General features: G+C 41.3%; 1 protein-coding gene and 2 pseudogenes across 1 annotated transcript; 1 reads left to right on the top strand and 2 right to left on the bottom strand.

Moving 5' to 3' along the window:
• Positions 1–4,489: 4,489 nt before the first annotated feature.
• Positions 4,490–7,429, bottom strand: LOC144701461 (syntaxin-124-like). Its single transcript, XM_078573267.1, has 2 exons — positions 6,554–7,429; positions 4,490–5,051 (listed from the first exon to the last, which is right to left on the bottom strand). The coding sequence occupies exons 1-2, from the start codon at positions 6,983–6,985 to the stop codon at positions 4,569–4,571; spliced, it is 915 nt and encodes a 304-aa protein (XP_078429393.1). The 5' UTR covers positions 6,986–7,429; the 3' UTR covers positions 4,490–4,568.
• Positions 7,430–22,170: 14,741 nt separating this feature from the next.
• On the top strand, positions 22,171–22,897 carry LOC144700543 (eukaryotic translation initiation factor 1A pseudogene; annotated as a pseudogene).
• Positions 22,898–24,533: 1,636 nt separating this feature from the next.
• LOC144701460 (glucan endo-1,3-beta-glucosidase 8 pseudogene) lies at positions 24,534–25,977 on the bottom strand (annotated as a pseudogene).
• Positions 25,978–26,035: the final 58 nt, after the last annotated feature.

Genomic DNA, 26,035 nt, shown 5'->3' with positions numbered 1-26,035 from the left:
TACATTAGGTCCATCTAGATTTTTCTAGGTTCTCATTCCATCCAACATTCCACAATAAAATATTGCAACTAATAAATCAAATAAATAAATTTAATATTAAAGCTAAATTTAATCGCATTAAATCATTGCTAAATTTAAAATTGAAAATCATGTAAAAAAAATCAAGAAACAACCCTTTAAATAATTTTAAATGGTTATAGCATTAATTATTCCAAAAATAATTATATTCAGTTAACTCTTAAATTATTCTATTCAGTTATTCCATAAATATATGTATTCCATTAGTTAAGGAATTTTATTGACATTAACTAAATTAACTCTGAATTTATTTTCATGGATAAAATCAAATACATATGCTTCCTTATTTTTTTGGAATTTATTTTACATTAAATAATTTAACTTTTAAATTATTCAACTCAAATAAAGGGAAATCTATATTTCCAAATTATATTTATAATTTATTTGACATGATAAATTTAACATTTAAATTATCTGTTCCAAGAAATCAATAATAAAATTTTCTTGATTTTTTTCCATAATTTTTCAAAATTTATTTCATGTCTAAAATAGAGATGCCGCTTTTTAAGGAAATAATATAGTAAAATATATTTTATATCAACAAAGCACAAGTAGCCTTGCGGTAATTGGCCTTGCCCATTGACCATTTCTACATTGGAATGGGATCCGACAGACTCTACAGTGGCAATGGATCTGGTTTAGCAATCTCTTCCGTTAGTTCTTCTTATTTAACCACCAATCAAAATACATCCCTCCACCTCAAAAATATTCTTCATGTTCCCAATATTACCCGTGATCTCTTATCAGTTCATAAACTCGCTCTAAATAGTAATGCATTTATCAAATTTCACCCATTTCATTGTCTTGTTAAGGATCGCTTGACTCAAAATGTCCTCCTCCGAGGAACACTTAAAGACGGTCTCTATCACTTTCCACCCGCACTTGCATCAGACAAAGCATATGTTGGCGAGCGAACTTCCTTCACCACCTGGCATGCACACTGGGCATTCGTCTCTCTGAATCCTTGAGCAAGACATCAGCAAGTATGGGCTGCCAACATCGTACATTCAAGCATCCTCAGTGTGCCATGCTTGTCGGATTGCAAAAGTTCATAGTCTTCCCTTTCCCAAGCCTACGCATAGGACTACAAAACGTCTTGAATTAGTACACTCTGACTTATGGGGCCCTTCTATTATCTCCAAATTCAGATTTAGATACTTTGTGATTTTTATTGATGATTTCACTAGATACACTTGGTTATTTCCTTTAAAACTGAAAAGTGATTTACATTATATCTTTATCCAATTTCATAAAATTGTTAAAATGGCAGTTTTCATTAAAAATTTTGTCACTTAAATCTGATTGGGGTGCTGAATGTCATGCCCTCTCTGCATATCTCAAGCAATTTGGCATTAGACATCGAGTCTCATGTCCACCTAAACCTCAGCAGAACGGCACTTTTGAACGAAAACACAGGCACATCATTGAAACTAGTCTTACCCTATTATCCCAAGCCAATCTCCCACAGTCCTATTGGGATGAAGTAGTGGCCACATCAGTTTATCTCATCAACTGGATGCTCACGCCACTGCTCCAAGGTATGTCTCCCATTGAAAAACTTTTTTCAATACATCACACAACCTCTACCATCGTTTTGAGGCATGCATTTTTCTTGGATACAACTCATCTCACAAAGGGTATCGATGTAAGTCGATATCCTCAGGTAAAATTTACATTTCTTGTGATTTTCAATTTTTTGAAAATAATTTTCCCCATTGCACTCTATAATCAACAAACAAACCTATATGCCCCCATTGGTCTCCTTGGTCCCTCTCCCAATTTTGCTTCCCAAATTGTTTCTGCCACCTCAACTGCCACCTCCTCCTCGCCCATCTCGTTTGCTACTCTACATCCTTCATCCTCTCCTCCACCTCCTCCAGCCCCATCATCTCCCTCACATTCAACCCCCTTGTAGCACTCCTCTAACATCTCCTACTACACCCGTTCATTTATCAACCCCTCTCTGTGCATCCCGTGATACCTCCTCACAACCTCAGTGCGCCTATCCTCTTGCTGCCATCTATAACACCTCACCAATCCCTCTTGCTTCCTCATTTCACGCTCTCACGACTACTAATAAATCTCCTTCCCTGGATTCTCTCACCTTCCTACAGGCCTCTAAAGGCCCCGCATGGAGGACTTCCATGCAAGCCGAATTTGATGCCCTTCTTCGCAACAAGACGTAGGTACTTGCCTCCCTACCTTTTAAGATGAATATTCTTGGCAGAAAATGGATCTATTATCTAAAATACAAGGTCAATGGGTCCATTGATCGCCATAAGGCCCACTTAGTTGCCTAAGGGTTTCGTCAACAATATGGGTTTGATTTTGTTGACACATTTAGCCCAGTCATCAAACTCACTACTATCCATCTCCTCCTCTCCATTGCTGTTAGTCAATCCTGGTCCATTCGTCAACTCGATGTCTCCAACACTTTTCTTCATGGTGACTTAACTGATCATGTCTTAATGGAACAACCCCGTGGTTTTCGTCATCCTCAATTTCCTCATCATTTATGGCCTTAAACAGGCCCCTCGCTCATGGTTCTCCAAACTCACCTCTCACCTTCTTCAACTACATTTCACTGGTTCCAAGACAGATCCTTCCCTCTTTTTCCAGATTTAACCTCATTCTCAACTTTTCATTCTTATTTATGTTGATGATATTCTTATTCTCGGATCTGACTCCACTGCCATCGAATTCACTATAACCCAAATCAAATCTTTGTTTTCCATTCATGATCTTGGTCATGCAAATTTCTTCCTTTGTATTGAACTCAAACCCCATCCTCAGGGCATTGTACTCTCTCAAGAAAAGTATATCACTTCCCTTCTTCATTGGGCCAACATGACCTCCTACAAATCTACTTCATCCTCAGGCCATTGTTCTCCTCCTTTGCTTCCGATGTTCTATGCAATGCCACTCAGTATCGTCGCATCGTGGGTGCTCCCTAATATCTTATTCTCTCTCTCACCCTGGCATTGCCTTTGCCATTAATAGATCATGCTAATTCATACACCAACCCACTGTTCATCATTGGGTCACTGTGAAACATCTTCAATATCTTCAAGGTACGCTATGGTCTGGTCTGCTTCTTTATCATCACTCTAATTTTTCTCTCTGCTTTCAGTGATGCATACTGGGCTGGTTCCTCCCTTGATCGACACTCCACCGGGGGTACCTTATCTTCCTTGGAAACAACCTAATCTCTTGGAGTTCAAAGAAGCAGACCATAGTTGCTCGCTCAAGCACGGAAGCATAATACAAAGCTCTTGCAAATGTGACTCCACGGCTTGTATGGATTCAATCCTTGATGCGCGAGTTACATCTTCCCCACTCCTTCCCAATGATCTGGTGTGGAACATTGGAGCCACTTATCTCGCGGTCAACCCTGTTTTTCATGCCCGCACAAAACATATTGAAATCAACTTTCACTTTGTGCGGGAACGGGTCTCCGCCAACCAACTTCAAACCGCCTACACCTCAAGCAAGGATCAACTCGCAGACGTTTGACCAAAGGACTTCCTAAATGAAGATTCAGCTGGCTCTGTGATAAGCCAAAAATAGGGGTAAATTCTGCAAGAATTTAATCCCTTGTCGTTGTCGATTTTGGCTTATACAATAAAATTTATAAAACCTTAACTTAAGATGTGTAGTGATAAGTAAAGGGTATCGTCCAAGGGAAGCTAGTAAGTTAATTCAATTGATGATCTACTTGAACAATTTGACTCTAATTAAAGTTAATTTGATCTTCAACGAAGATCAAATCACCCTAATTAAATGAGGAATTGAGAAAGGGAGGTACGAGAGATGAGAGGAATAGAAGAAATATGGGGCTCGAAATTGAATTATTTGATCCAATTGAAAGGATCAAAGAATTCAATTAGAGAGATTAAGAATAAAATTTTGATTTTTTTGATTGGTTCTGTAGGCTTGATAATTCAGAAATAACTACTCTATTGGATAATAAAATGGGAAATTTAATCTCCTAGGAATTTAACCTTTTTTATAAGTTCTTTTACTTAATATGCACTTGGAGTAGCTAGGTAAGTCTCTCAATTTCTCCTCTCAATCCTAGTAAGGGCTTGTACATGGCTCAAACCAAGTGATATAGAAGTTCACACCAAAATCAAGAATAATGATCAAGAAATTCAATATCCGACACCATCCCATTTTTTCCCGGATGTCAGATATTGGTTGTCAGATACTGGATAACGGACAGATACCGGTTGGTATCTGTCCCGTAAAATATGAAAAATCCTAATAAAATGTATACTTTTAGCATAAAGATCCAATTACTACATGATTTGTAAATTCACTGTAACATACCAAACAACATTTATAACGCTTGCACTGTAACATACCAATCAACATTCACAACACACTCTACAGTCGCACTTCTCTTCAAGAAAAAAAGAATAATGATTTCACTCCCAAAACAAGTCGGAACAAAAGGGAATAACAAAACAAGAGCACTGGCCCCCCTCCGCCTATCTGCTCAAGTTGGAGATGGTGTTGAGGATGGGCAGAACAAGGACGATAATGACGACGGCGCCGAGCAGGACGGCGAGGCAAGCCCACTTCCGGGAGCTCTTCTGGTACTCCTTGGCGGTCTCAAGCTGGCCGGTGCCGCGGCGGACGAAGGAGCTGGCGTGGGAGACGTGGCTCTCGATGTCGTTGAGCTGGTGGCCTTGAGCTTCGACGAGCGCGGCCATGTCGAGGAAGACCTGGTGCAAGTCCATGAGGCTTCTCTCGATGTCCTGAACCGACTCGTGCCGGTCGTGAATATCGGCGATGACCGCCATCACCTGTCCGCGGCCTTGCTCTTGAATGGCGCGCTGCACCAGCGTCTCGCTCTCGCCGCTGGCGATCAGCCGGTCGATCGTCTCGTCGTCGGCGTTCTCGCCGGTGACGGTGAAGTAGCGCAGGCGCACCGCGTCCGCGTACTCCCCCGCTATCTTCGCCCTCAGCGCCTGAGATAGCGTGAGAAAAGAATAAGATGGTGCATGCTCTCTCTCTCTCTCTATGTCTGTGTCTATTTCCCTCTTTCTCTGTGCATGTTTCTCTCTCTCTCTATGTCTCTCTTTCTCTGTGTTTGTCTCTCTCTCTATGTCTCTCTTTCTCTGTGTCCGTCTCTCTTTTCTGTCTCCATCTCTGTCTACGTCTCTCTCTCTCTGTATCTCTCTCTTTTTCTCTGCCTCTGTCTCTTTCTTTCTCTCTATGTCTCTCTGTATCTATCTCTCTTTGTCTCTCTTTCTTTCTCTTAATCTGTCTCTTTATGTCTCTCTTTCTCTCTCATCTCTTTCATCTCTCTCTGTATCCATCTCTCTATGTCTCTCTTTCTCTCGCTCTCATATCTCTCTCCCTGCCTCTGTGTCTCTCTAAGTCTCTCTTTTCTGCCGCTCTCTTTCTCTCTATGTATCTCTGTATCTGTCTCTCTATGTCTGTATTTCATTTTCTGTATCTGTCTCTCTATGTTTCTCTTTCTCTCTCATTTCTCTCATCTCTCTCTCTACGTCTACCTTTCATTCTCTGTATCTGTCTCTCTTTCTGTGCCTCTATTTCTTTTCTCTCTCTATCTCTATGTCTCTAAGTCTCTCATCTCATCAATCATCTCTCTCTATCTCATCTGTCTAAGTCTATTTCTCTCCTCTCTTTCTATCGCTATGTCTCTCTGAATCTATCTCTCTAAGTCTAACTTTTTCTGCCTGTCTCTTTCTCTCGCTCTCATCTCTCTCTGTCCCTCTACGCCTCTCCTTCTCTGTCTCTGCATCTATATGTCTCTCTTTCTCTGGCTTTGTCTCTCTATGCCTCTCTTCATCCCTTTGGGTCTCGCTGTCTCTCTATGCGTCTCTTTCTCTCTTTGTCTCTCTATGCCTCTCTTTCCCCGTCTCTCTCTCTCTCTCCCTCTCTCTTTCTCTCTCTTCCTCTCTCTTCATGCCTCTCTCTCCCTGTCTCTCTTTCTCTCTCTCCCTCTCTCTTCATGCCTCTCTATCCCTGTCTCTCTTTCTCTCTCTCCTTCTCTATCTATGCCTCTCTATCCCTGTCTCCCTTTCTCTCTCTCCCTCTCTCTCTATGCCTCTCTATCCCTGTGTCTTTTTCTCTCTCCCTCTCTCTCTCTCTCTGTCTTTCTCTGTCTCTCTCTATGCCTCTCTTTCCTGTCTCTCTCCCTCTCTCTCTCTGCCTATCTATCCCTGTCTATCCTTCTTTCTCTCCCTCTCTCTCTGTCTGTCTCTCTCTATGCCTCTCTTTCCCTGTCTCTCTCTTTGTCTCTCTCTCTCTGTCTTTATATTTATCTCTCTATGCCTCTCTCTCCATGTCTCCCTGTCTTTCTCTGTCTCTCTCTATGCCTCTTTCCCCATCTCTCCCACTTCCTCAACCCTGCATGCATACCCATCTCTTCCCTTGTCTCATATCTCTCTCTCTAGCACAGTTCCCCCCCTCTCTCTCTCTCTCTTTCTTTTAGACTTCGTACCTGGAACTCGTCCATGAGGGTCTTGAGCCTGGAGCCGAGGCCGGCGACGACGGAGGTGCGGGTGCGGTCCGCGGACGAGCCCGGCCCGCACCCCGGCCGGGCGCGGCTCGCGGCGTTGGCGCGGTCGAGCGACTCGAGCTGGGCCTTCACCTGCTTCGCCTGGCGCAGCACGTCCCCCACCATGCCATCCATTCGAGCTCGTAGCCCCTTGGCCGCCTTCGCGTCGTGGATCGTGCGGCTCTCCTCGCTCGCATCCTGGAGCCGACGGCGGAGATCTGCCATCGCCCCCAGATCGTCCTTCACTTTCTCCACCTCCCCGAAGAAGGTCTCCAGCCCCGGGTCCGCCGTCCCCGCCTCCATCTCCTCCATCTGCACCTGCCTCTTCAGGTCCGTGTACTTCTTGAACGACCCCGCCGAGAACAGGTCGTTCATCTTGCCCTTTCTAGAGAGAGAGATGAGACAATGGAAGAGGGAAGGGAAAGAACGGAGATGGCTGTGGGAGAGAGGGATGTACCTGGGTAGAGGACGAAGGTGAGGAAAGAGAGTTCTAGAGAGAGAGATGAGACGATGGAAGAGATGGGTTTGCAGGGTTGGGGAAGAGGGAAAGGAAAGAGAATTCTAGAGAGAGAGATGAGAGGATGGGAGAGATGGGTTTGCAGGGTTGAGGAAGAGGGAAAGGAAAGAGAGTTCTAGAGAGAGATATGAGACGATGGAAGAGATGGGTATGCGGGGTTGGGGAAGAGGAAAAGGGAAGACTAGAGGAAGAACGGAGATGATTGTTGGAGAGACAGATGTGCAGGGTAGGGGAAGAAGGTGACGAAAGAGAGTTTTAGAGAGAAGAATGAGACAATGGAAGAGATGGGTTTGCAGGGTTGAGGAAGAGGGAAAGGAAAGACTAGAAGAAGAACGGAGATGGGTGTGGGAGAGAGGGGTGTGCAGGGTAGAGGAAGAAGGTGAGGAAAGAGAGTTTTAGAGAGAGAGAGAGGGGTAGAGGGCGCCATTTTTAGAGGGGGATGAGAGGTTGAGAGAAGCATGGTGGAGAAAGGACGTCTGTCCTGTTTCAAGGAAACATAGAAGTGATGGTCGTAATGGGCCTGGGCTGGTGAATAATGGGTCAGAGCAAGATTACAAACTATGGGTGAGATGGACTCTATAGTTAGGGAATACTTACAAGAAGGATGAATCACTCTTGAAAAAGAATCTATTGATTTTCCTCCAATTGATTGGATTGTAGGTGCGATGATTTACTTCGGGGGTTTTTTTTTTCCTAAGAGGAGTTCATCGATGTTGCGGAATAACAGTTTGTGTCTGAAATGTGATCTGACTGTATTTGACGAGAATGTTGGGTCATGATTTTTGCGAGATTAATGTTAACTACCCCAGTCTAATCCTTCATGCTGAGCTGAGCTTGAGATGTAGAAACTGGACTAGATATTGTAAGACCCAAAAGCCCATTTTTTGCTACTAAATATTTTAGGTGTTTCAAAATACAAGCATTAATTTAGGTGTTTTATGTGGTCGTTTTAATTTAATTTAAGCAAACATAGTAATTTTTAAATTAAATTCTACATATTAATATAAGGTAAGGATCTATACTAATGTAGGCAGAAATTCAATTTCAGAATTTTTATGAGCTTGGAAATGAAAGCAATGATTTTACAGGTAAAACTCTATATGCTTCTAAATATTTTAGGATTTTGTAGATTTTATAATTTACTTGAATTAATTTCTAAGTGGAAACAACGAGATGTGATAAGTAATATTTTTAGGTATTTTCTAATTTTTGGTGTTACCTTTTTGGTGGTTTGGGGGTTTTTGGGGGGGAGAGGGGAAGGGAGAGGAGATGTGGACAGTTGGTATTGGGTGTCTGGATTGGGGAAGATGCATGACTTATCTACCCGACTTGGCCAGGACTTAGCCAAAAATCCAAAAAAAATGGCTTAGACTTTGACGGCTAGGTTGGTGATCATAATGTGGTTAGGACTATGAAGATATGGGAGATAATAATGCAAGGTGGGATGTAGTTCACAGCTTGTGGTTGTTCACCATTAACGACATATCAGCGACAATTGATGGTACAAGTACAATTTGAAGGTACAAAATATTTTTTCTGAAATTTTATAGAGATAAAACTACATATGTATTACGAGTTCAGAGAGAAAAAATGGCAGGCTATAGAGAGATAAACTGATATAAATGGGAGGATTGAGAGATAATATGGTGAAAATGAAGAAATAATGTAGAAAATATATGTAAATGATGGAGAAAATGCAGATATAATTTCTTTAAATATTTATGAATGTGTCTTGAGCCTCCAATGCCAAGTTCTTAACATTTTACCAGGATCATGTGTTGCTTTCTGCAAATGAAACGATCAACAAAGGATGAGCACTTCAAAACACTTGCACCAACTAAGTTGAACAACCAGGATCTTGGAGAGCCTTGTCTTGTTGACTGGACACTCTTAGAGCATGCCCATAATGAGCCCAATAGAGATGAATATGATATTATATTTCGAAATCATAAATACAATCATTATATGTCCATGTCATTTCTTAATTTCTCTCTATCACATGCAAGATCCTGCTTGGTTGAGAACTTCATAACTTGAAGAGAGAATTTATAGGGGTAATCAGAGGGATAATTCATGTGGCACAAAAATATTTTCTGAATATTTCATCAACTTAGATATGTTAATTTCTACTCTCTCTTTTCCAACTTTAAGTTCTACTATTCCCTTTTCCCGATATGTGTTTGCCCTAGCAGTGGCCAAGAAGGGTCTACTTAAAATCATAGGAGCATTTCTAAGATCATTTTTCACATTTCATATCAGCAATAATGAAATCAACTGGGAAATAAAACTGTTATGTTTTAACGACAACATCTTCTAATAATCCATAGGGTTGCCTAATAGACCTTCGGATAACTGTGATTCTAAAAAGTGGTCATAATTCCCCAAATTTGAATTTATCATATAAGGCTTTGGGAAAAATTTTGAGACTAGCTCCTGAATCAAGTAATGATTTTGAAAATATTATTCCTCCTATCTCACGATCAAGGGCGCCCCTGGATCCCTACATTTTTCTAGAATAGTTTGAGAAATAGCATTTTCAGATAATTCAATTGTTTTGTGTTTTCGACAAGGTGTGGACAGATTTTTCAAAAATTCAACATAGGAGGGAACATGTCATATTGCTTCAGTCAATGGAATATTGATAGTTACTTGCTTAAAAATCTCTAGAAAACTTCACCATGAGGATGTGGTTTAACTTTAGAATTTTTAAAGCATCGAGGCAAGGAATAGGTGAAACGTAATCCTTCATATTAGGCTCTCTCTTGGTAGGATCATTTATGTTTTTGTGAGGTACTTCCATTTCTTCTCTTTGAACTTCAGAAATATCACACAACATTTTTCCATTTCTCAATTTAGAAATTGCATTCATGGTTTCATGATAATTTAGATATGAACTATGACTTTCAATCAAATGTAAATTCCAAGGACTAAAGGTTGAGTTGGGAGTTTACATGTTCTCTATATAGGGAATCCATTCTCGTCCATTTTAACTTTTTGTTTGAGGTATTCCCAGGAATTGTTTTCTTTTCTCATACAGTCCATACCCTTCTTGAATTTTTTAAGCATTTCAATCATTTGATAACTTTTATTTGCTCTATTTTATCGTGTTTCTCCTGCACATTCCTATAGTCATATGAAAGGTTAGTAGTTTGATGAAAGTTATCTTGATTGCCCCTCGGTAAAAAGTTTCTTTGTTCTTGCTTAAAATGAGAGGGATTTTGATGTGCATTTCTTGGCATGTTATTCCTAGGGTGTCCTCTGTCTCTAGGATTCCAAGAATTTTGAGCTATAGGTCTATTCATCTTGGACCTATCGATAGCCATAACTTGTTCGTGTAATGGACAATATACTTATACATGATCAGCGCTAGAGCAATGGTGGCAAAGTAAAATATCGATCTGAGGAAGATAAAAAGAATCAGATGATTTTAAAACTATTGATGCATGTAGTTAAATCAGAAACAACTTTTACTAGTTGTTCGATTCATACATCAAGCTCGATTGTGCTTACATCAATCATCCTACCTCGCTTTGAATTTGCATTTCTCCCATTACGAATAAGAGCAGCATGATAAGCATTTTTTTTTGTGAATGTTTCTAAAATATCAAGTGCCTCATCCAAATATTTATGCATAAATGTACCTCCATTGGCTTTGTGTATCATTTTTCTATCCCTTGGCGCATACATTTTTGGGTTAAATCCTTTAAGTTTTCCCATGCTTCACCTAGGGATTCATCAGGCCCTTGACATGATTCTTTTATTGCTTGTCGATATGATTTTTTTTTGACATACCAAATATGTTTTTAAGAATGCATTTCCTTCCATGAATCATAGTTCATAGATAGAGATGTAAACCAACTTCTAGGTTTATCTCTAAGATTGAAAAGAAATAATTGCATCTTTATAACCTCAAATTTGTAACATTACGGAAGTCAAATGTTTGGCATGTCAAAGTAAATTCTTCCAAATGTTTATATGTTGTGCTTGAGACAAACCATGAAAGTTAGGGATAGATTGAATCATATCATGATCAATTTTGAAATTCAAACCCTCATCTACTGGAACATTAATTTTAGTGAGTGGCTCATATCCTAGAGGGGCAAAATATTCATATAATATTCATCATCTACAACCTAAAATTTTGTTTATAACAAAGTATTCAAAGCCCCCCTCTATCTCCTTCACTTTCATTTTCATTTTGCGTAGGTGATTGTCTATCATTCATGATGAGATCTATTCTAGAAATTGTAAAAATGGAAGAGTGCTTGAGACAAAAATTATACCTTCTCTTTGTATCTCTCTTGGATTCAAGGATCTAATTGCAGTTCTCTAAACAAGATTAGTAGTTGTGAGAAAAATACTAAATAAAGAAATAAGATTTTTAGTGGCTATTGTTTTCCAAAAATGATGCCAATTGAAAGTCTCAATTTTATGTTTTTAACTCATTGTTCGTATTTTTGAGATTATTCAATAAAATTATAAAATTTTACTCACTTAGTAATCTTATCTAGTGATGAGTACAAATTGTCTCCACAAGAAGTGGTGATTAAGGATTTTATAATTTTAATATAGTCACTATTGAGACAAGAAGAGATATCTGCTAAATACAAATTCAAGTGATGACAAATCTTATAGTTGACGAGTAAGTTACCAATAAGATAAGGATGTGAAGTTAGTAATACATGATAATGGAAACAAATTAAGCGACAGGTGATGTTGAAAAAGAACAATGTTAGTTAAGATGCTTACCTTAGATCCTTACATTCTTCTAGGACCACGACGGAGTGCAGGTAAGCTCCCCCTATTCTCTGATGCTTTTTCCCATGCAATTGGGGCACCAAGAACACACTTGATGAATTTCAAAAACTCACTATCTTTCAATCAGCCCACATGAGTAGGAAGCAAGTTTAAGGATACGATGACAGAAAAATCATTTAAAAATCTGATTAAATCCAAAAAAATAAGAATATCAATCTAAAAATCATTTTAATCATTTAAAGGTTGAAAAATATATTTATATTCATTTTATGCGTGAACAAGTGTAACTTTGACCTGATTAACCCCATAATTTACATGTTATCAATGACCACACAATTGTCTTTGTGGAACTTTACGTTTGAGCAAACACTACCAAGAATCTCATGGTTTGAGACTTCTAGGTCATATTTAGAACATAATAGTCTATACACATTGTGTGTTTGGTCTTTGGTGTCTTAGGTGTAAATACTACTTCCTTAACCGTGAGATGAATCAAGCTGAGTGGTAGTTATGTATAACACCTTTCTAGGATATATACAGATCAATTTGATGAAGTTTTTCTCGAGAGAGTATCCACTATTTTCCTTAGTATCTTTACACCACGACTACAAAACAATTCATACTCACCATATGAGCATGATGCTGGACGTCATCAAGGCGTCGTCCGGTCGTCACCGAGGGTAGCGACTCGGTATCGATAAAGGAACTCTATCGGACAACGACGGAGAGTGTCGTCTGATAATGATGATAAACAGATATGAAATATGACGGAATGCGAAAAAGTCTATATGTGGTACGTGCAAGTGCCGACTCGCGGGGCGTGCTGTTCCCGGGGTTCAACGGGGTCGCCTAGGGAAGGATAGTCCAGGCTTCTCGAACCTCGTCCGAGGGCTCGAGGACGACTATGCGGCCGAACGGGATTATCCCGCTAAAATGCTCACACGCGACAAGCGAACCTGACTCGTACTAAACAGGTAAGACTCTCGAGTAATTCTTCGTCGTTTTCTCAATCTGTCCCTCTCGAGTAATACGTCTAACCCGAGCGCGGTGGAGGCAATTCGAAAGTATACTGAAAAAGATAAGAGACAAAAGGGCAGATGGGAGGGGTACCTTCGTCGCATCCGGCGACAGCTATTTTGGCAAAACCACGGGAGGATGGTAACGGAGGGCGGCGTCAGCAGACGGGTGGGTGTGACCGGCAGAGAGGAGACTCGAATGGTGACTGTCGCGGTGGCACCGGTCAGCAGCACGGGTGTAGATGCACGGCGCGGGTGGCTCAGGCGGTGCGGTGGCGTGTGGCGATGCGGAGTGGAGGCGCGCAGGGGGCGCGTGGACGGCGACGCGCACGGGCGTGCGCCGGAGGCGCACGCGGGTGGCGTCGCATGGGGCGTGCGGTGTCGGCGCACGGGAACGCGGTCAGCGGTGCGGCGCACTGGCGGCCGCGCGAGGGTTGCGCAGGCGTGCTTGCGGCGATGTGCACGGGCGCGCGGTCGGCGGTGGCGCGCGATTGCGCGGGCGGCGGCGGGCATAGACTGGTGTGGCGGAGCTGTTGAGATGGCGGCGAGAGTCGGCAGAGCATCAGCGGCGGCGGCACTCGCGGCGATGAGCAGCGGCGCTGGCGGCGGCGGGTGACTCCTTTCTTCTCCTCTCTCCTTCCTTCTCTTCCTCCTTCCTCTTCCTCCTTCCTCCTCCTTCCTTCCTCCTCCTTTCCTCAGCGAGGGACTCTTTGATTCTGACGTTATATTCTTTTTTCAACAAAAATCAAGAGTAAAGTGTTGAGGGCGCCCACCCATTCCCTTTATAGGAGAGAGGTGGATGTGCCCTTTGAAACTACAAAAGAGAATGGGAAGGACTATAGGGGCTTGGGCCCATTAACGGGAGGGGAAGATATCCTCATACGGGAACTTCCCCTCACTACAACACAGGTACGAAGAACAGAAAATTACAAAAGAAAACATAAATGCGGAAAACGAAAGCGGTAAATGGGATCGAAGATGGCGCGTCGTTACCCGGGATATTTGAATCCTGGTGCACGCGTCGTCGCTTTGGCTTGTCGTGCGGGCTAGACGCGAATCGGTGGCGGGGTCGATGACGATGCCGACTCCTTGAGTGATGGTCCTGCGGTCTTAGACTGAGCCACGCCATCAATCCTCCCGGGGTTGGAAGGACTCGACTCCGCCGAGTCAGGGTGGATGAACGGTGCGCAGCGGTGCATAGGGGTCCTGCGGTCTCGGACTATGCCGTGCCATCAGAGCAGGTCTAGATATTTATTTTCTAAATATGTGGATGTCCTTCTGATAATCTCAATTTTAGGGTTAAAATTCGTCGTTGGTGATTGAGATTATTCAATAAAATATATTTGACCGTACTTGAAAATACGTAGTTAGTGATGAGTACGGATCGTCTCCACAGGGAACGATGATTAAGGAATTACTTTCTTAAACTAGTGATGATCAATGAGCGATCGAAAAAAAACACAATTCAAGGATATGAGCGAGTGATATCGATTAAGAAGTACTTAATTTATATGTTAATTTAACTTAAATAAAAGAGTAAGTGATTGTGACGGACACGATAATGAACTATGGTATGAACGAGGATAGTGGTTGGATATGGAATGGTACGATGGCAAGGATGGAGAGATGAGAGAGTGGGGACGCAAGTAAGTGAAGTGATAAATGAAACGTTGATAAAAAAAAAACTATAACTATGATAACGATGATGTTGGGAGAGAAACAACGTAAGGCGAAGACACTTACCTTAGATCCTGGCACACTTACCTTAGATCCTTACGTTCCGCCAGGATCACGGTGATTTGCGAGTGCCGGTAAGCTCCCCCTCTTCTCTTTTGTCTCTTCCCACACACCCAAGACACCAAGAACACTCTTGATGGATCTCAAAACTCACTCTCTTTCAATCAGCCCACAAAAGTGGGAAGCAAGTTCAAGAAGGTTTTTACAATGATCCAGGCCTCTATTTATAGATTAGAGGGTATGGATAGAAAGAGGAGGGGAAGATGAAAAGTTATGGCCGTTGGAAGTTGAAGCAATCCTAGCCTTTAATTTCTTCTCACTCCTCATCAATGTCATCAGTTTGTGCCTGTTAAGAAGTCAAAGCACTTGGTATTCTGTGGCTTTTCGTATTCCGTGGCTTTTCATATTCCATGGCTTTTCGTATTCCGTGACTTTTCATATTCCGTGCCACATGTACATGTCAAAAGGACAAAAAACAAAGAAAAAATCTCTTTCTCAATGCTGATGTGGCGGCGCATCCGCACGCCACGTCACACTATGCCATAAAAAAAACAAAATACTTAAAAAATTTCATATTAAATCAAATAAAAGCCCAAAAAATACGTATAAATATATTTTTTGAATCAGAAAAATCATATCTTTCCAAATTTAATATCCAAAACTTCCAGAAAAATCATATTCTTTCTCAAAAAATTATATTCTTTTAGAATATACTATTAGAAAAATCCTAAAATATAGAAAATTCAGAAATTTGTTCTAAAAATAGATTTAATCATTTTAAGCTTGATAACATGCAAATATGAGTAATTTAATGCATAAAGCCTCATAAATATAATAATATAAGGCACTAAAAATGCATGTTATCACCTTCCAGAGTATTGATGGAGGACCATCCCGTCGATTGAGCCCCGACCAGTCACCAGCCACGTCACGGAGCCCGAGCCGACGTGAAGAATCTACAGTTCCACTATCAGGTTTGAGAAGCGGCCTCATCGTCTCACTTCGTGTCATTTGTCGCTTCGTGTCGCTTCGTCGTCTTTAGATTGTCAGGAGGCCCCTCCAACATGAGTACCGGCCTCCCGCATGCGTTTTTATTTTAGTTATGATTAGTGCCATCTTTAGGGGAAGGAAATCCATGTTGGACTTCTTCTTCCCCTAAAGAGCCCTTTTAAGGGGAAGCCCAATAGGCTTTCCCCTTAAAAGGGAACCCAATTGGGGCACCCACAACTGCCACTCCCTCTCTATAAGAAGGGGGAGGGTTGGGCATGGGAAGAGGCAGGCTTGTTCTATTGTGAAATTTCCAGATCTGATTTTCGAGTTGGTAGTTACTCTTATGTTTTGTCGCAGAAAATAAGATGACAGTTCGTGTTATTCCTTCGTGGGGCCCTTCCCCTCTTCATCTTAGATTTCATTCGTGTTTGCCCCATCCGTGTAGACTTTTCTCGTCATCATTCTAGGTCATATCGACGTGGGAAGACCAAGCGGATCTTTGCTCTCGCCAGTCCTCCATTCCCGCTCGAGTGTCAACAAATCCTAGTCAAAGAACCCACGCCACGGATCAGAATAGCAACATCGAACCGCTGATTTTTCCATCGTTTTCTTTTCAATATTGTTACTGATATGTTGGTGCGACTACACTGCCAGCAGGCGTAGTTGATGGATTTAATCGCCCGCGTGGTCATCTATTGTGTTACTCACGATCTGCTCCTGCACAACTGGCAACCTTCGACACGGATAATGTCATTCTGAACCACATTGGCCACTCTCCACCTGATACGTAACCTCTGTGCTCGATTTCATTTCTCGTTCTGTGACGTTTGGTCGCCCCAACGCATGCAGGGTTCTTCCTGCACGAGGTATGGACTTTCCATGTTGTCAACGTGTTTTCTGCAATCGTGACTTTGCGACAGGTTGCATAGATCTGTTCTTCATCATAAGTCCATGGAGAGACCGAAATCACCTTCTACCGCCTGTTGTTTCTTCTGGTCACGATCCCGTTGACCGGAACCGCAAACCAGATGCCAGGACTGTAGCCTGGCTTAGACACAGGCGATCTTGCGATGTACTCTCGGTCCATAGACAACGCGGTTGAGTGATCAATAACTCCGCCAACGCCTATCCTTGGATCTTCCCCTCCAGATTTAACTCGACCGCCGAGATGACCGCAACCCACCTGGAATATTCGACCCCCTCGGATCCACAGGTTGCTTGTGATCGATTGAACAATTTTCTTCAACGCTTGCCAATTCTCCTCTACGACAACGGATTCCTACCACAAGCTTCGGGAGCATAATCTACAGGTCCATTTCTTCCCATATTTTTGTAGTATTATTATCTCTTTCAGTGCCGATCACCGATTGTTCTTTTGCCCCGAGTGAACTTAACTGTGTTAGACTTCACCATCATTCGCGTGTTAAGTAAATCTTCTTGGCGGTGTTGGACTAGTGTCACTCTCAGTGATAGTGTGGACGCTCATAGATGATGAACGTCCACTACACCATTGGCCTCAATCCGAACAACCGGATCATTGGGAGCCTGTCCGTATCATAACCTGTCCGATGTGATCCTACCGATTATGTCTCGGATCAACCGAAGACTGACATACTTCTCGTTGTTATTTTCTCAAATCATAAACATTATCTCACGACATTAACATCACATTTAGTGTGTATCCTCTGGACGTAACACGAATTGTCAATTCCGACCGTCGTGTTGTATCAAGTACCCTTTGAATGGGAATCTTTTAGAATATATTTAAAAACAAGTGATCACTATAAAAGGGTTGCATAATAATTAGTGTATTCACTAAAGTTGTTCACAAGGTACATCATAAGCATCACACATGCGTCATAACAAATATATTGTATTAATAAATATCACAATGAGATGCAGAATAAGTGTAAGGGTATAGAGGTTGATAATAGACTAATATTTAGATTAAAATCATCAATTTTACATATTTGAAATAAGATATCTATATATGAATTTTATCAAGCTTAAAATGGCTAATTCAATTTATAAAATGATCTTATGATTTTTATGAATTTTGGGTTTTTTCAAAACAAAAATTTCATGGTTAAAAAGAAAAATTATATATGTTAGACATAAATTTGTAAAAAATATCAACTTTGTAAGTCTGAATATAATACAAACATATTTTTATAATTGCATATATATTTTATATAATGATTTGACACAATTTTCTAGATTTATCAGGTTTATTCATGTGCCTCCACATGTAAAACTCTTGTGAATTTATATTGTGGCTAATTGTGGCCACAATCAATCATGGATGCAGAGAATGATTCACAATTCAAATATTCCAAAATTTTCATTATGGAATCAAAATCATGATGCCATAATTACTAATAAAGCTGACACTTTGTTCCCTTTTTCATTTGAAAAGAGAATGAGGACCAGTTAAAAATAACATGATTTAATTTGCATTTTAATGAAAATTTGTAATTTGAGAAAGTGTATATACGTGGGCACATGAAAGTTTTTATATTATAAATGATGATCAATATTTTTTTGAATCTTAGCACATACATGTGGCATTATTTGAGTTTTTAACAAGGGAATTATGCATATCATGATACAAACTTTCTCAGATTACAAGGATGTATTTTGTGGATGATATACGTGCATGATTCAATGATTAAAAATGAGGTCAAATGCATAAATTGACATAGAATCACTTTAAAATATTTTTTAATTACTTAAAATATTTTTTAACTTTAATTTACTCTCCATTACTTACTCTCCTCGTTCATTCAACCCCTACCCTATTCTAAGTAAGGGAAATTTATAAATATTTTTGCATAAATCAGAGCCTTAAAAGACTTATTTAACACAAATTCTGATTTATCAATATTATTGGGTTTTCCTATAAGTGTATCAATGAAAAATGATAAATATATTTTTACTGATAAGTAATGAAAGACACATGAAAGTTATGGTTGGTTTACAGGCCATACATAGTTTGATCATTTAATGTCATTTAATGATGAATATAATTTAATAATAACTTTCATTTAAGACTCATAAATGGAAAACCATTGAAAATATTCACAAATTAATGTTAATAAGATGTTCGCATAGGCACTCAAGGGATTGCATCATGAAAAACTATATATGTTATCACGACATATCATGTTAGTTCTATCATTGAAACAAATCCCTATCTCGCGGTAGAACTTAACCTTGTCAGCAAATGCCTATTCAAGATCCTCTGGATGATTTTTCCCCTTAACACATAGATCAACTAGGAAAATAATGGTTTTTTTAAAACTTTTTATTCAGCTTGAATAATTGATTTAAATCTTGGCACATAGGGATGATTTAGCGAACCCATTTCTGTTGTCTAAGTCCTTGCCAATGGCATTGTAACACTGCCTATTGTCCCTCTTGGAGACAAACCTTTGTCATGACCAGCAATCCAATGCACATGAGGGGTAGTTGTGCTTTCTTGTACATGATGATATCATTCACCTCAGAGAACAATTGTTACCTCGAAGCACTCACATTCACTTATAATAGCTCTCTTGTCATAAAGGAGAATACCAATATTAGGATGGATAGCAATATCAGATCAATGTTGTAGCAACAGATATCTGATATCATCATCTGATCTCTGAGGATTGATAACATGCATATTTAGTATGTTAATTTCATCGCATTTACATGTCTATTTGCATTAGATCACTCATATTTGGATGTTATCAAGCTTAAAATAGTTTAAGCTATTTTTAGAATGAATTCCTGAATTTTCTACATTTTGTGTATTTTTTGGGAATTTTCTAACAATAGATTCTAAAATAATATAATTTTTGAGGCAGAATATGATTTTTCTGGAATTTTTTGACTTTAAATTTGGAAAGATATGAATTTTCTAAGTCAAATATAATATATATATATATATTCATACATATTTTTGGGGATTTTATTTTATTTAATATGAATTTTCAAAGTATTTTTTAGCCTTTTTATCTGCGCTGCCACGTGTCTCCATTCGATTTGTCCAACAGCAATGAATCAAAGCACCCGATGATGATTGGCACCAGCTAATCATTAGCTAAGTTAATGATTGGCATTAGCCAATCATTAACCAAGCAATCAACGCTTTGTGATACGTGAAGGATTATTGCACAATCATTGCTTGGCGCAGGGTGACGTGGAGCGCTCGTGGCCACTCGTTTAAAACAAAAGAAAAAAGATGAAGAAGAAGAAGAAAGGAGACGTGGCGTGCTGACGCACTGCCACGTCAGCCTCAAGAAAGAAGGTTCTTTCTCATTTTTTATTACTTTGTCCCTTTCTTTATTTTTTGTCTTTTTGTCAGGTACACGTGGCATGGAAGATGAGAAGTCAAGCGCGGAAGGCGAGGAGATGCAGAAACCTTGAAGCGACGCAACAATTTAACCAAAAATGGAAAACGAGGAAGTGAATGATGAGGAGAGAGGAAAAAATCAAGGGATAGGATTGGCTCAACTTCAAACGGCCATAACTTTTGATCTACAACTCCGATTGACCTGAAGTTTTCAGCATTGCTTCATCTTCCCCTCCTCTTTCCATTGTGAAATCATCTTGAAATTGATTTGTACTGCGTGTGGGATGATTGAAAGATACTAAGTTTTGAGATCCATCGTGTTCTTGGTGTTTGGGTGTGTGGGGAGAATCATTGGAGAAGAGGGGGAGCTTACCAACACTCATAAATCACCGTGATCCTGGCGGAACATAAGGATCTAAGGTAAGTGTCTTCGCCTTACGTTGTTTCTTTTCCCAACATCATAGTTAGCTTAATTAGTGTTCTTCACTCACATGTTACTTCTTTATATACTCTTCTCTCGTCTCTCTATCCTCTCCATCATACTATTCTACATTCAAGTACTACCATCGACAATCATCGTATCCTTCACGTTCACTTACTCTTTTCTTTAAGTTAAATTAATATATGACTTACATCTTTTTACTCGATATCACTAGCTCACATTCTCTACTCTCGTCTTCATCTCTTTTCGCATTGATCATCGCTATCATAAGAAATTAATTCCTTAATCATTGTTCCTTGTGGAGACGATCCACACTCATCACTAACTAAATTTTCTTAAGTACAGTTAAATATATTTTATTGAATAATCTCAATTACAATCGACAAATTAGAACCCCTCAAATCGAGATTATCTAGGATCAATAAAGGCAGTTATCAGATTTCCCATTTCTGATACCCTGTTCAGCAATTACCTGATATCATTATCTAGATGGGTCAACCCCAAGAAATTTTTGGTGCATTACAAGACATTATTATTTCAGGACACAACAAATGAAGATCATATTCCCTTGTCCGGGCTGTAGATCTCTCATTAAAAAAACACTAAGCCAATTTTCATGTAAAAATTGGGGGGACTATATGGAATGACAACCACACAATTTTTTAATATTTTCTTAAGATTGATTACTCAGAAAAAAACAAGATGCTAAAAATCTCATTCAAACTTGAAACCATGAGAGGAAGATCTCAGCTGCACAAATTTCGCTGACCCTGATGATACATCTTTTGAAAGATCCAGGCCATCCAAATGCACACTTCCTCTATGGGACAAAAAATTCCAGGCAATATCTGTTTCCATAAAATTATCTTCCATGGGACAAAAAAATCACACAAATGAATACACAAGGTGTATGTTGTCACACCCACAGCTAGAATAAACAAGCTAATATCTCGAGCCAGCTTGGCCCTCCAGAGTTTATGTAGAGGGACATTAATGAAAATAAGGCAGTCTATTTCCTTGAAATTATCTTCTCTGGGGACTAAAGTATCTCACAAGACGCATGTTATCAATAACCGTTCAACTTTAATAAATAAGTTAACTTTCCAAGAAAAACCGCCCAAGGGGCGACGTGGAAAGATCCTGACCGTAGAATATCCTGACTGATCTTACCCATCCGATCCATTGCTCAGATCTTTATATCAGGGGAAAGAGAGTTCTAGTCTTAGTTCTTGACAAAAAAATCTGGCAAAATGGAGGCACAAGATGTATCTTATCATACCCCTTCAACTTTATTAAATAAGCCGATATTCCAAGCAAAACCACCCAAGGGGGGACATGGAAAGATCCAGACCGTACAATTTCTTGAAAGATCTGAACCGTCCGGTTTTTTTGTCCCCGGACAAAAAATCATCCTGTCGGCAAGGTTGGACGAAAACTGGGACGGAATTTCATCCCCAGATGAACGAACGGGATTGTTTTCGTCCACTCAGACGAAAAAACCGTCCATTGCCGTCCCATCCGCATCCCTGCACTGATTTCGGACGTCCGATGGGACGATCTTCGTCCCGTCCCGTTCATCGTTCACGTCCCGGAACTATAATTCATACCCCTTCAACTATATTAAATAGCCAAAATTCGAAGCAAACCACCCATGGGGGGACGTGGAAAGATCCTGACCGTACAATATCTTGAGAGATCTGAACCGTCCGGTCCACTGCTCGGATCGTTATACATAAGGGGAAAGAGAGCTCATGTAGCAGTTCTTGTTAATTCTTCTTCCCGATCGGCTGGGAAGAAGAGGAAGAAGGAGAGATTTCGCGCTAGGGTTTCCAATCTCCGCTTCGAGATGCCGAAGAACAAGGGAAAGGGAGGGAAGAACAGGAAGAGGGGCAAGAACGAGGCCGACGACGACAAGCGCGAGCTCGTCTTCAAGGAAGACGGCCAGGAATACGCGCAGGTTCTTCGCATGCTCGGTAATGGACGTTGCGAGGCGATGTGCATCGACGGCACCAAACGGCTGTGCCACATCCGAGGAAAGATGCACAAGAAGGTCTGGATCGCCGCCGGTGATATAGTTTTGGTCGGTCTTAGGGATTACCAGGATGATAAGGCCGATGTGATCTTGAAGTACATGCCGGATGAAGCTCGCCTTTTGAAGGCGTATGGCGAGCTCCCGGAAAGTACCAGGCTCAACGAAGGCATCGCCGGTGGCCTCGACGAGGAGGATGATGGTGCCGGCGATGATTACATCGAATTCGAGGACGAGGATATTGATAAGATCTGAGGTCGGAATCAGCGGCGATCCGGTCTTCAAGCTCCGGGCTTTTCTTTTTTTTTGCGGTATTTGTTGAGAATTGAGTCAATGACCTTGATCATTGACGAGATATGAGGTGGAAATCGCCGGTCGATTGACCTTCTACTGTTCGATCTATTCTCTTTTTGTTCCAACATTTTGTTGAGAATTGAGTAATTGAGTGATTGATCTTGATCATGGACGAAATATGAGGTGGAAATCACCTTCTACTATCCGATATTTTCTCTTTTTATTCCAATTTTTGTTGCGAATTGAGTAATTGAGTAATTGATCTTGATCATTGACGAAATATGAGGGGGAAATCGCCGGTCGATTGACCTTCTTCTATCCAATATTTTCTCTTTTATTCCTATTTTTTGTTGCGAATTGAGTAATTGAGCAATTGATCTTGATCATTGACGAAATATGAGGGGGAAATCGCCGGTCGATTGACGTTCTACTATCCAATATTTTCTCTTTTATTCCTATTTTTTGTTGCGAATTGAGTAATTGAGCGATTGATCTTGATCATTGACGAAATATGAGGGGGAAATCGCCGGTCGATTGACGTTCTACTATCCAATATTTTCTCTTTTATTCCTATTTTTTGATGAGAATTGAGTAATCGAGTGATCGATCTTGATCATTGACGAAATATGAGGGGGAAATCGCCGGTCGATTGACCTTCTAGTGTCCAATATTTTCTCTTTTTATTCCTTTTTTTTTTGAGAATTGAGTAATTGAGTGATCGATCTTGATCATTGGCGAAATATGAGGTGGAAATCGTCGGTCAATTGACCTTCTACTATCCAATATTTTCTCTTTTTATTCCTTGTTTTTTTGAGAATTGAGTAATTGCGTGATCGATCTTGATCATTGGCAAAATATGAGGTGGAAATCGCCGGTCGATTGACCTTCTACTGCTCGATCATTTCTTTATTTTTCAATTTATTTGTTGAGAATTGAGTAATCGATCTTGATCGTGGACGAAATACGAGATGGAAATCGCCGGTCGATTGACCTTCTACTATCCGATCTTTTCTCTTTTTAGTCCAATTTTTCGTTGAGAATTGAGTAATTAATCGTGATTTTTTTAAAAGATCTGAGCTTAGAAATCGCCGGTCATTAGCCCTTCTACCATCCGATCGTTTCTCTTTTTTTTGCGATATTTATTGAGAATTGAGTAATTGATCGCCATCATTGACAATATCTGAGTTTAGAAATCTCCCTTCGTTAGGCCTTCTACCATCCGATCGTTTCTCTTTTTTTGCCATTTTTATTAAGAATTGAGTAATTGATCCTCATCATTGACAATATCTGAGTTTAATAATCCCCGCTCGTTAGTCCTTCCACCATACGATCATTTCTCTTTTTTTGCCATATTTATTTAGAATTGAGTTATTTATCGTGATCATTGACAAGATCCGAGATCGAAGACCGGTAATCAGCCCTTGTACCGTCCAAACTTTTCATTTTTTGCGATATTTACTGAGAATTGACTGATATACTGTGAGCATTGACTAGATCTTTTCTTGTTTGTGCGACTTTTATTGATAGTTAAGTCATTAATCGTGGTTGTTTTGACTTTCTTGATCATTGACAAGATCTGTGTTTTAATTCGTCGGTTATCAGGTCTTCTACTTCCGATCACCACCTTCAACTATCCAGTCTTTTCTTGTTTCTACTACATTTGTTGGTAATTGTGTAATTAATCCTAATTATTAGGACGATCGCAATGGTTTCAAACTTCCTCTTCTCCGAACATATTTAGTCACGATTCAAATCTCCTCTTCTCAGATGGAATTCTCTGTTAGTACAATATTAAGTAGTGGGTTTATGTCCCCTATTCTACACTTTTTCTAGAGAATTTAGTAATCTGATTGGAATTCACCATCTTTATGAAAGGTCATCATTTTGAAGAACTAACTGTCTCAGAGTAGTGCGACGGCAGCGGTGGCAGCCAAGAACAGGGCGAATGCGACGGGGGAGGCGGCGGCGCCGCCAGCGCTGACGATTTGCACAGGGAAGAGGCAGGCGCCACGGGACGCGTTCTTGGTGGAGATCTTCGCCAGCCCCTGGAACTCGCACGCCCTCACATCCTGATCCTGCATCTGAAAATACATGTTGAAGGCGTACGACACGTTCCCCTTGGTGTCCAGCGCCCCGCACGAGGACCCGTACGCCAGCGCTGTGCAATCGCCCCGCGTGCAGGCGTAGTCCATGTTCCCCTCCAGCAGAGCCAAGTCCTTCGCCGCCTCGTCGAACACGCACCACTGCCCCGGCAGGTACTGCACCCCCTCCACCCCCTTCAGCCAATTGCCGTTCCCCGACAGGTCCACCTTGAACTTGGGCCGCCCGTCGTAGCCCAGTATCCCCCAGTGCCGCTCGAACCAGCCCGGCTCGATGCTCTTCATGTCCTCGTCTATCAAGCTGAACACGTACACCTCCAGCCTCCCCGGCCGCATCGGCGTGCCCACGCCTCCCGTGAGCTTCTTCATCAGCCCATTGTAGAACCTTTCCGCGAGGGCCGGGCTCGCGTTCTTGTCCCCGTCCGTCGGCCAGCCCACTTCCCCCACCACGATCTTCATATCCCCCGCCCCGGCCTTCTTCAACGACCACACCAGCGTGTCGAAATTCGCGTCGAACACGTTGCTGTATGCCCGCCCCCCGTCTTGGATCCCACCTCCCGTGGAGCCAAAGAAGGCGAAGTCGAAGGGGAAGTTCTCATTCTGGTAGAGGCTCAGAAAGGGGTATATGTTGACCAGGAATGGTGCGCCGTTGACTTTCAAGATGTTGACCAGGTCAACCATTAGGGATCTGATGTCGGCACGGAAGTTCCCTGCCGAGGGGACCGGGTTGTTGATCGGCGAGTCGTATACGTCTGCGTTGAGGGGCACCGTGGCTTTGACCCCGTGGACCCCGGCCTCGGTCAACGCCCTTTGGATGTTGGTCAATGCCGGGAGCGTGGTCTTGAGGTAGGAGCCATTGTAGCTCCTTAGGAAAGGCTCGTTCCCGACGGCCACATACTTGATGTTGACTTTGCCGGCATGGCGGGTGACGTTCTTGTTGACCCAGGCCTTGGCATGGCTGTAGTCGCCCATGCGATGGAGCTGGTCGTTGGGGATGGCGAGCATGACCTCGATGTCGCTCCTGGCGAGGGAATTGACCGTCCACTCGTCGGCGTCAAAGAGTTTGACTTTTTTTATGCCGTTGACCTTTAACATCTTGACCACATCGGAGGGCTGGATGGGGTGGGAGGTCATGGTGCCCCAATTGACCCCGGCCAGCGCGTCGGTCAACAGCGGCGCCGCCAGCCATATGATCATTGCCGCCACG

The sequence above is a fragment of the Wolffia australiana genome, chromosome 3 (genome assembly GCF_029677425.1).
Source record: "Wolffia australiana isolate 7733 chromosome 3, ASM2967742v1".
Classification (NCBI taxonomy): Eukaryota; Viridiplantae; Streptophyta; class Magnoliopsida; order Alismatales; family Araceae; genus Wolffia; species Wolffia australiana.
This window is presented reverse-complemented; position numbering and strand designations above follow the sequence as displayed.

Bases quoted from the DNA above. Each gene is read 5' to 3' on its own strand.
- LOC144701461 (XM_078573267.1), bottom strand. From the start codon at position 6,985: ATGAACGACCTGTTCTCGGCGGGGTCGTTCAAGAAGTACACGGACCTG. The intron at 5,052-6,553 runs GTACGAAGTCTA...ACGCTATCTCAG, and splicing joins CCCTCATGGACGAGTTCCAG to GCGCTGAGGGCGAAGATAGC.